The sequence below is a fragment of the Panthera pardus genome, unplaced genomic scaffold, assembly GCF_024362965.1.
Source record: "Panthera pardus isolate Hobbes unplaced genomic scaffold, ASM2436296v1 HiC_scaffold_20, whole genome shotgun sequence".
Classification (NCBI taxonomy): Eukaryota; Metazoa; Chordata; class Mammalia; order Carnivora; family Felidae; genus Panthera; species Panthera pardus.
This window is the reverse complement of record NW_026526766.1, coordinates 28375205-28386538: the sequence shown is the minus strand read 5'-3', so window position 1 is coordinate 28386538 and position 11334 is coordinate 28375205. Positions and strand designations below refer to the sequence as shown.

Genomic DNA, 11334 nt, shown 5'->3' with positions numbered 1-11334 from the left:
TCACTTGAAAATTAAGACCACACAGCAGGTAACAAATGAATGGGCTAGAGCTGAACCAGGTGGCAGACACTGGGTCCTGTGGCACATTTGATCCACGAGGGAGGGCACTGAATAGCCTTGGTTGGAATGTCTTCTATTTCACGTGGTTCAGGACTTCTCTTTTTTTGATAAAATCTGGAGCCTTTCTCAGGCTCCCCCTATCACCCTATCAGGGGGATGGGATGGCTACATTGAAACCTGGGGACCCACAAAGTGAGAAACTGCCAAAATTTTAGGTCAATGCTGCGGAAAGAAAGTGTAGAGCTATATATTATCTAAAGGGAATGTTTGCCTGCTGCTCCACTGGATGCAAGCTCCCCCAGTGCAGGGAATGTGTCAGTGTTTGTTCTTCTTTGATTCCTTAGTGCAGGGCTAGACATAAAAGGGACTCAATAAGGATTCATAGAATGAATGAATGGCAAAACATCATTTCCTGCACCCAGTCATTGTACTGTCATTATCCTGAGCTCCTGCCCTTCCTTCTCCAACACTTTACGCAATATCCCCAGGAGGAACAGAGTGCAGGTCATTTGCAAAGGAAGAGATGGAGAGGACCCCCAGTCCTGCAGATCTGGCTAGAGAGCTATTGGTAAGAGCAAGGGCCAGTTGTTTATGTCACTCTGAGGTCAGGCCTGGCACTCTTGACCCCTGCTGTGTAAATTAAGTCTCAACTCCTCAAGATCCTTGTCTCACACCTACCACTTCCCCTGGGATGGAATGGAAACATGTTTTACAATTCTGTCACCTTTTTGGGGGGATTTCAAATCCATTTACAGGTTCAGGTGAGCACTGAGGTCATAATGAGATAAAACACCGAACTCCCCAGAGCCAGGCTCTCCACTTGGACTTTGATGCTTGCTCACCTGGCATCAGGCTGAAAGGAGAAGACAGGTGAGCCATGCTGGCGCCCTCAGCTGGACCTCCACATTTTCCTGTCCCACCAGCTTCCAGAGGGGTGATTGGATATTTCTTGGCCTAATTTTAGATGTGGGGCACATTTGGTATAAAAAGAGGCCATACTGTCTCCAGTGCATTTGTATCACATTCCAAGAAACAAGGAAGGCCATTCTTTGGAGCAGCCCCTGCCACCCAGCCTCTTGTCTGGCTGTTGCCTAGGCGTGCGGGTGTTCATACAGTGGCAGCTTAGTCCCCCTGTACAATCTTATGGAGCTGGGTTATAAGGACAACTGTAAAACCCATGTATCAGCACGTGTACTTAGAGATCTTGAATGACTGAATGTGTTGAAGTCCATGGTACATTAAAAATTTTTATGCTTCTGGGATTATGTGGGGCCTGAACTTCTCCACTGGCACGGGTCTGTTCATGCCAGCTCGCTCCTGCCTCTGTGTCTGCCTCCATTGAGTGGGAGTTTGAGGAGTTGGATGCTCCAAATTGCTGGCAGCATCTGTATCTGGAAATTGGTGATGAGTCCCATGACTATCCTCATAGAGTGGCCATGTTTCCAGAACACAGAAATTGAAACATATGCAGAGATGTAAGTGCATATGATCACAGTCGTGTTAAGCTGCAAGATTCTGAAAATGATTATATTTATGGCAGATTAGTTGACATAGAAGAGGTGCGAAGGACTTACATCTCCACATAGAGTTCACTTCCTAATACAGGATCCACTTCTGGCTCATGGTTTGGTAGCACTAAAGCAGTTGTCATGCTAAACTGAGTTGTGCAGAAGGAATTGGTGAAAGGTGCATGGTACTGGCCAAAAAAAGACAACCGAGAGACAGAGTTTACATGGTGCAGTAGTAGGGAGACCCTGGGCTTTCCTCATCCCCAAACATAGCTATATTGAGGTCAGATCCCATGGAACACCCAGGGAATATATCTGTGGAGCAGCAGAAGGATCTCCACAGTTGGAGGGAGACAGTGTGGCAGATGCAAGGTGTGTGGATGTGCATTGGGGGAGAGAAAAACAGCGGTGCCGTGGAGGGAGGGAAGCCTTTCTGTGGAGAGACAAAAGGGAGAGAAAGAGAAGAGTTGAGAAAGTGTGGCACCAAGTTTGCACAAGAGGAAAATCTCTCTGGGCCATAGAATGGGGAGCAAGAAGTACCGAGTGTCTGCAGGGTTTTTTTTGTGTTGTTTTGTTTTTGTTTGTTGTTTTTTGTGTTTTTCACACAGCATTTGGAGCTCAAACTCTGAGGTTTTGGAGCATGACTTTCTCTGGAGGGGATTGTGGCATGCGCTCCTGGGGAGGAGGGAGCCAGCCCTGGAGTGTAGAAATCTAGAAATCTAGAAATCTCCGGGGTGCACTGGGAGAGAACAGTCCCCTTCCTGGAGTGCTTTTAGAAGAGGGGTTATTGCCTCCCAGGGACAAAAGACCCCGCAGGCGCCAGCCAAAGGACTTTCATCAGCACCCAGAGGGAATACAACCTTTGCTGCTTTCAGCAGTGCTACACCATAGTTTCTGCACACTGTGCAGGCATGGGGACAGCGTGGAGAGGCTCTACTCTGGAAGAGGGGAGTGGATCCACACCATGCCAAGTTCTTTAAGACTTCAGGTTTTGAATTCCAGCTGTGGGCCCAAGAAAAAATGCAGGAGAGTTGTGGTCTGTGAGGGCTGCCTGAATAGCTGGGGGGTGGGTGTCAAGATCCCTGGTCCTGGGAGGAGAGATTGGGGTGGTGCCATTTCCCCCCCAATATCAGCATGGTGGAACTTCAGAGAGCGACACGGAGGCCCCCAAGGCAGGCAGGAACCCCCAGTGCAGGGAGGATCTGCTTACACCAAACCCTGCCCCCCACCCCGTGCCTGGCAACTGCTTAGTTACTGGGGCAAGACTGCTCTGAGCGGAGGCAGCAACACAGCGGATCTCTCCTCCAGACCAGCACAGCCAGCACCGCGCATGCCCCAAGTATGCAGAAAATCAAGTGTCTCAAAATGATACCTGCACTTCTGGTGGAAATAGGACCAGGCTTACTTTTTATTCTTTTTTTTTTTTTTTTTTTCCCTTTGGAATCTGGCAAATAGTTTCTTTCTTTCTTTCTTTTTTAATTTTTTTAATGTTTATTTATTTTTGACAGAGAGAGAGAGACAGAGCATGAGCAGGGGAGGGGCAGAAAGAGAGGGAGACACAGAATCTGAAGTAGGCTCCAGGCTCTTAGCTGTCAGCACAGGGCTGATGCGGGGCTCGAACTCACAATCCGCGAGATCATGAGCTGAGCCGAAGTCCGATGTTCAACTGACTGAGCCACCCAGGCACCCCAGGCAAATAGTTTCTTGTTTGGTTTTTTCATTTCCTTTTCTCTCTCTCTCTCTCTTTTTTTTTTTGATCGGCTTTTTTATTCTTTTCTTTTTCTTTCTTTTTTCTCTTCTCCTTTTTCTTCCGCTTCCCCTCCCTCCCTCCTCCTCCTCCTTCTCCTCCTTCTTCTTTTCCCTTTCTTTTTCTTTGCAATCAGCTTTATAGTTTTTTGATTCTTTGCTTGGTATTTTTTGTTCTCTTTCCTTTTCTTGTTTTTGGGCATCAGGCTCCCTCCCCCCGCTTTTTTCCAGGCTTACTTCGACAAACAAATCAAAACACACCTATTAAAGGTCCAAACACTCTCCACTGCAAGCAAGGAAGAGCTCTGCAGAGGACTGACCAGTGGGATAGAGCAGCAAAAACACAACAGCAGAGTGCACACAGCATATGCCAGAAACACTTCCTGAAGTGCCAGGCCCTGGACAGTGTATGACCCCTTTTTTTAAAATTTTTTTTAACGTTTATTTATTTTTGAGACAGAGAGAGACAGAGCATGAACAGGGGAGGGGCAGAGAGAGAGGGAGACACAGAATCTGAAACAGGCTCCAGGCTCGGAGCTGTCAGCACAGAGCCCGACGCGGGGCTGGAACCCACAGACCGTGAGATCATGACCTGAGCCGAAGTCGGAAGCTTAACCGACCAAGCCACCCAGGCGCCCCTATGACCCCTTTTTAATACAGCATTACTTCCAGGTGCAGGAAGCATCAAGAGTTTTTAAAACACGCAAGAGACAGAAACTTAGCCAAAATGGCAAGATGGAGGTATTGTCCCTGAAAGACAACCGAGAGATGTTGTTTAAAGAAACAGGCTTCAGTGTGAAGTTGTAGTCAGAAGATGTGAAGTCCTGTTATGCAGTACAGTTACTGCAACTGGAAATTATCAATAGCGGTGAAACCAGAGCAATACCTCATTGTCATTATACTACCTGGCCAGATTTTGGTGTCTCTTAATCAACAGCCTCATCTCTCAATTTCATATTTAAAGTGAGAGAATGTGGTTCCTTGAATCCTGAACACGTGCCTGCAGTAATCCACTGTGGTGCAGGCGCTGGGCGGTCAGGCACCTTTTCTCTGGTAGATGCTTGTCTTGTTCTGATGGAAAAAGGAGATGATGTTACAGAAATAATTGTCACTAAATGTGAGAAAATATTCAGTGGGACTTATTCAGCCACCAGATCAACTCAGATTTCCATATGTGACTATCATAGAAGGAGCAAAATTTATAAAGGGAGATTCAAATGTACAGAAACGGTAGAAAGAACTTTCTAAGGAAGACATGTCCTGCTTTTGATCATTCACCGATCAAAATAATGACTGAAAAATACAGAGGGAATAGGATAGGCCTAGAAGAAAAACTGACAGGTAACAGGTATACAGGACTAAACTCTAAAATGCAGGATACTACAGAGGAGAACAGCATGAGTGTTCCACAGAAACACAGTCAAGAGGAACAAAAAACTAACATGGCTCCAAAGATGCAGCAGATGAAACAGAGGCTAATGAGACCGAATGTAAAGGAAAAATTTTTCCCAATTTTAAAAAGAAAAACAAAGAAACAGAAGTTTTCCCTAAAAATATATTTGAAGGAAAATTCTCCCTACTTGGAGAAAATTCTCCTTACTCTACTTACTTGGACATGGTCAGGCCAAGATGGATAGACACTTAAATGGTCATTACTTGAGTATATTCTGCAGCTATAAATTTTGAACGATTGATGTGCAGAGACCAGAAACAGACTCCGGAACCTACCTGTAGATTGCCTCCCATTTGCCTGTTTTCAAAGTAAACTTTACATCCAGGGAATGAAGAACACCACCAGCAGAAGACTTTGCAGAGCCCTCTAAGTGGATGTACTCGTAAGTTTTTTAATGTGTGTATGAAATGTAGAAAGATGTAAAAGAAATAAATCAGGAGAGACTACTTTGTACTGTATTGCTATTCCTACTGTATTTTTATACTTTTGGGCAGCATTAAGTACTTTTATTAAACAGAAAAAACATTTTTGAGCCTCTAGTCATTTCAATGCAATGTACTTTTGTAATCACATAAGAACTTCAGCCTTGGGGCACCTGGTGGTTCAGCTGGTTAAACGTCTAACTCTTGATTTCAGCTCAGGTCATGATCTCATAGTTTGTGGGTTTGAGCCCCATGTCGGGCTCTGCACTGGCAGCATGGAGCCTACTTGGGAGTTTCTCTCTTTCCCTCTCTTTCTGCCCCTCCCCCACTCACGTTCCCTCTCTCTCTCAAAATAAATGAATGAACTTAAAAAAATAAAAAGAACTTCAGCCTCAAGTATGTTTGAGGAAGAAGAGCTTCTGTTTCCTCAGAGATCTTAAAATGAAATTTTTAATGAATCGATTTTTAAAAAATCATATGGGGTTGTCAGCACATTTCAGTAGGGAAAGAATGCTCTTTTCAACAAATAATGCTGGGGAAATCGAATATCCACATACCAAAGAATGAAGTTGGACCCCCTACTTTACACCACTGCAGAAATTGATACAAAATCGACCAAAGACCCAAATGTAAGAGGGAAAATGATAAAAAACTATGACAAAGACATAGAGGATGAGCTTCATGATTTTGGATTTAGTATTAATTTTTTGGACATCACTCAAAAGCACAGACAACCAAAGAAAAAATAGAGAAGTTGTACTTCATCAAAATTAAAAACTTTTGTGCATCCAGGGACACTACCAACTTGATGAAAAAGGGAATTCACAGACTTTGAGACTATCCTTGCAAATGATAGCAGACTGGAGCCCTGTCCAATGCTGATAGAAGTACCAAAGGGTGCATCCACTGTGGAACACAGGAAAAAAAATGAAACACAGAGTTATCCGATCCAGGAAAGCTACTTCTGGATTTATACCCCAAAGAATTCAACACATGAACTCAAACGTTTGTACCACAACATTGACAGCACGTTATTCAAAGTAGCCAGATGTGGAAATAACCCCTGTGTCCACGCAGCAATGACGAGAGAAACTAAACAGGGCACATTCACATAATGGAATATTACTCACCTCGAAAATAAAAGAAATTTAGACACGTGACAACATGGATGAACGCTGAAGATATTGTGTTAAGTGAAGAACTCAGGCAAGGACAAATAGTACAAGATTCCACTTAAGTGTGAGGTACATGTGTCGAGTTCATCGAGATGGAAAATGCCATGGGGGTACCAGGGACTGGTGAATGGAGAGTTATTGTTTAACTGGTACACTTTCGGTTTGGTGAGATAAAAAAGATCTAAAGATGGATGGTGGGGATGGTTGCACAGCAATGTAAGTGTACATGATGCCATTGAAATGTACACTTGAAAATAATTAAAATGGATATTTTAATGTTATGTACATATTACCCCAGTAAAAAAATATGCATGATTATACTTCTAAAAGGTTTGTTAATTTAATCTTAAACGGAAATTAGATTACTAATCCACATAAACTATGACTCAATTTTTATCAGAAGAATTCAAAATTTGCACAGAGAAAAAAGTGATGTGGGAAGGGAAGGGAGGTCATGATGATTCTTTTTCTTATGGGTATTTTATATAATAAATCTATCTTTTAAGTAATAAAAAAGGACAAACATGTATGTTTCTGGCTTTGTTCCTTAAATTCCTAATTATATAAATTAATATTTATTGTATATGTTTTCCCTCCATCTAAAACGTTTTCACAGATTGTCATTTAAATCTTGACATTAATCAAAATGTGTCCACATAGTACTATATCAACGTGGGTAGAACTGTTTTTGTGTGATTGTAAAAATTCATATCTAATAAATAAAGCCTTGCTATCTAAAAAAAAAAAGAATTTTGAATGTAATTAATGCCACTGAGTATATGCTTGCAAATATTACAAGGATAAATGTTATGTATATTTCTTCACAATAAAATTGTAAAAAATAAATAAATCCTGACATTAATTGTAAATTAGAGTAAAAATCATTGAAGTCGAAGTCATTAAAGCAAAGTTCTTAAATTAAATCTTTGAAAAAATACATTGGATACTGAGGAACATAACACAGAGAGTTGGGAGGAAAAAGCAGTTTCTACATTCTGCCTTTCCTCCTTTTATTAAGCAGATTTTTCTGTAAATAACTTGTTTCTGTCGGTTTTGAGAAAGGCTTGAGAGGGAAGAATCCGTGACTGGGCGAGGCAGGACAGAAGCATAACAAAATGCCACGCCTTTCTTGGACACCCCTTCTGCCCAACCACTTTCCTTCCGAAGATTAGGTCTTGCCCCTGGCGTCCTGTATTTTGGGGACTTCCACTTCACTCCAGATTCTTCCATAACCCAGAGGCATTCATCCTGAGACATTGATAACATCTCCCCCTGGTGGGCGCTGCATTCCTCTCCCTGCCCCACCTTTGCGTGGAATAAACAGAAACCACTAGACTAGATTATCCTGTTCTCAGCCTTCCTAGAGATCTTCATCCCAAACTCTAGGACTAAAGGACACGCAGAGTGACGCTGAAAACCCACTTGGGACTTCTTGCAAGCTTCTTTTCGGTGAACCACCGGCAGATCCCATGAATTCGGGGTAACTAGTAAATCCGGTCCCCAGGGAGGCTCTGGATCCTCTGTTCCACCGCCTCAGCGCTGTCCTTGGTCCCCCAGCTCGACTCCCCTGAGTGCCCTGAGGCAGGCTCAGGCTGCTCTGGGACCAGGTGGAATCCAGTATGTTGGTCCTTTGATCTGAATTCCAGGGCACAGAGGCCCCGCCCACAGGCCAGCTCAGCCAATCGTGGCGAAGGAATGTGGTGGAGGCGGGGCCAGCAGGGTAGAATTCCGGGCGTTAAATGGGAGGTTTAGGACCCACCATCAGGCTGTGAGACCCTCGGATCTGCGCCTCTGATTGTGCCTGTCCAGTTGCAGCTGCCACAGGTGATCTTCCCACGCCGGGCCTGAGCAGAGGGGCCACTCTGGGAACCAGCATGGCGGTCAGCCTTGGGGGTCGGGGGTTCGGGGGCTCCCAGGAGGCACTGTCCTCTGGACTGGCACTACCAGACGCGGTAGCCTTATCCCCACACGACTGGCTGCGGGGCCCACCCCTCCCTGCGTCAAGATCCAAGTACCCTGAAAGCTGCGGGAAGGTGACAGGTGGGGAGGAGGGCAGCAGGCCCCCAGAACATCCCAAACCCTCAGCCTTCCTCCACAGCCCTCTGTAAGACACTTGGGAGGATAAATGCAGTTCCACTTTAGAGGCTCTAACATCTCAGAAGAAAAGAGTATGGCTTTTTAGATGGTTTGGTCTAATAGGAAACTCATTTCTTTTTGCTGCCTAGGTTTTTGAAACATGCATCCTTCACTCTTCCTGGCCGCCCTTTGCCTGGGAATAGCTTCAGCTGCTCCACAAGTCGATCCAAATTTAGATGCACAATGGTTCCAGTGGAAAGCGGCACATGGGAAAATATATAATGTGGTTGGTAACATCTAACCTGTCCAGGGGGACCAACAGAGGACAATCTGTGCTGGTGGCAGTTCGTAGCAGAAAGTAGCTTCTTGAGGCTGCTCTTACAAAGGCAGTAAGCAGGGCCCCGTGACTGCGCACAACGTGGGCATATGTCCTGTTGTGTGGTTGCTGGAGAACAGCTCCCAGAAGCATCAGGCCATCCCTGGCTGTGGGTTCTCCCCCTTTCTGTCAGCACATTTACTTGGCACAGGTGAGCCGATTTTAAAAAGACATAAAGATGGTAAGTTATATGTTTGCCTTTAGGATGAAGAAGGATGGAGGAGAGCAGTGTGGGAGACGAATCTGAAGATGATTGAACAGCACAATCGGGAATACAATCAAGGGAAACACAGCTTCACAATGGCAATGAATAGCTTTGGTGACATGGTGAGTGTGGCATGGATTGCTGTACGTTTTGTTCTTTCTCTTTTCAGTACTTTGCCAAAAAAAATCTCATGCTTGTCAACATTGTTCTTTCTTTTCCTAGAAGACCAATGACGAATTCAGGCACACAATGAATGGTCTTAAAATCCAGAAGGGTAAGAATGGAAAAGTGTTTCAAATACCTTCTTTTGTTGGTATCTCTGTACCTGTGGACAGGAGAGAGATGGGCGATGTAAGTCCTATGAAGAATTGGGGGTAACAACTGATCAGGTCTCTCTTCAACAGTGAAGCCAGAAAGAAAGTGGCCTCTGCTATGGCACACTGTGGTGCAGTATGCAGTTTGCTGTTTTAAAAGAGTTCTCAGATCAATGGGTTGTCAAAGTGTTGCTATTTGGTTTGTAGACTGAGAGTTTTAGAGGGTCAGCATGGTTCTTCTTGGGCTTTTAGTGCAACGGGTGCCCTTGCAGGACAGAAGTTCCAGAAAACTGGCAAACGTGTTGCAATGAGTGAGCCATGAAAAAGGCATTTTACAAATAGATGATGTGGCACCACTTTTGTAAAAGTAAAAAAAAAAAAAAAAGCACATAATTAAGTACATGCATAGATAAAGAAAAAGGATAATTAATAGTTTCTTGGAGGGGTGCGGGTAGAATAAAAGAAAGGGATCCTTACTTTATCTCTGCTGCTTGACTCTTAAAACTATGAGAATGTATTCACATATAAGTTGTGTACATCATCTATTAATTCAGTTGGGCAGCAGATTTTATGATGTGCCTACCCTGTGCCAGGTCCTGTCCGAGTGCTGAGGACGGAGAGGTGAACAAAACAAAGATTCATGATCTGATTCATGATAGATTCAGTGCTGCTGTGTGGAGAGACACAATAGCAGCCTGAACAAACATAATGGAACACTATGGAACATTATGCCAGATGGCGGCCATGCTATGGGAAAAACAAATCGGGGAACGGGAGAGCAGTACCAGGACAGGTTGTGTTAATTTTAATTCTGGGCAAAGACACACTTCTTGGAGAGGGTAACATTGCAGCCAAGGTCAGACGGAGGTGTGAAGCCTTGTATACATCTTGACAGGGAAGCAACAGAAAATACATAAAAAGGGCATTTAAACTAAAAGAATGTTTCTAAACATTAAAAAATACTATATACAAGATATCAAGCATCCTTTTCTAGGATCTCACTCTCGCCACCTCTAGGAATGGTCTGACTCACATTGGAGAGGTGGGCAGGAAAAGATAAGGGGGGCTGCCCCCCTCCCTGGTGAATGGCTGACCCCACCTGAGACTGTTTTCTGGCCTGTTCCCCAACAAAAGAGCTTCTCAAGCACCAGAGAGCTTTTTGTTTGCAAATGCAGCTCATGTCCCTGGAAGCTTCATTTGTCCTGCAAGTTAGGTTGACACCCAGGGCAGTGTGATGATCATGTGACAAAGGATCCCAGACTTCCTGGGACAATGTGGATGGTGGTCCAGGAAGTACAGGCCAGGACTACCCTCCTGCACTTGAGTGACCAAAGGAGAGCCAAGCTGCCCCAGAAGACCTGACTCTGGGGGCCAGCCCTGTAGCAAGAGGACTTGTTGTCAGAAGTCAGGACGTCAGTGACAAAAGGCCATCAGTATCCCTAGTATGAGGAGGGGTCTGGTGCCACAACCAAGACCTCCATGGTCTCCCGGGTCTCCCCCCATCTCTTTCTCATGCTCTTTTCTCCCTCACAGGGAAAAACAGGGGACACTTGATGTCATCGAGTGAAAGTGGCACTGAAGAGTAAAGAACATGTGAATAATCACAAGTTAAATAAAAAGAGAAGGAAGCAAAACATGTTTGGAGTGTATGTTTGTGTGTGAGGGAATGCTTCTCTGTCAGGTGTCCCTTGTCTCTGGTGTGGGACCCTGGCTGGGGCCTCACTGACATGACAGATGACTGGCAAGGGAGGGAAATGGTAGCAAACCTTCTGGAGTTCCCTTTTCTGCTTGGCAAATCCTTAATCCACTGCTCTGGTGACACCTCTGGTAAGCCATGTGGGTTTCTTAAACTTCTCTTACCTTGGCCTGCTGATTTCCCTGGGAGCCCAGCATCCTGTTGAGCTTGTGGACTCCTGAGATCTAGGTGGACACTGTGGGGGTATAACACAACCTTGCGGCCCTGATGGGTGGCCGAGAACCACTGTGACTGTGGGGATAT

At 44.7% G+C, this 11334-nt stretch overlaps 1 protein-coding gene and 1 pseudogene across 4 annotated transcripts; both read left to right on the top strand.

Annotated features, from left to right (window-relative positions):
• The first annotated feature begins 583 nt into the window (after window positions 1-583).
• Window positions 584-8003, top strand: LOC109251629 (tyrosine-protein phosphatase non-receptor type 2-like; annotated as a pseudogene).
• Window positions 8004-8059: 56 nt separating this feature from the next.
• On the top strand, window positions 8060-10969 carry LOC109251678 (procathepsin L-like). 4 transcript variants are annotated; one of them, XM_019423473.2, is made up of 5 exons: window positions 8060-8188; window positions 8590-8726; window positions 9021-9143; window positions 9247-9295; window positions 10869-10969. In XM_019423473.2, exons 2-5 carry the CDS (start codon window positions 8601-8603, stop codon window positions 10919-10921), a joined length of 351 nt encoding a protein of 116 aa, XP_019279018.1. In that variant the 5' UTR covers window positions 8060-8188; window positions 8590-8600; the 3' UTR covers window positions 10922-10969. The 4 variants fall into 4 exon arrangements, with proteins under 4 accessions (XP_019279018.1, XP_019279016.1, XP_019279017.1 ...); XM_019423471.2 differs by having other exon boundaries at window positions 9247-9372; XM_019423472.2 differs by having other exon boundaries at window positions 9244-9295.
• The last annotated feature ends 365 nt before the right edge of the window (window positions 10970-11334 follow it).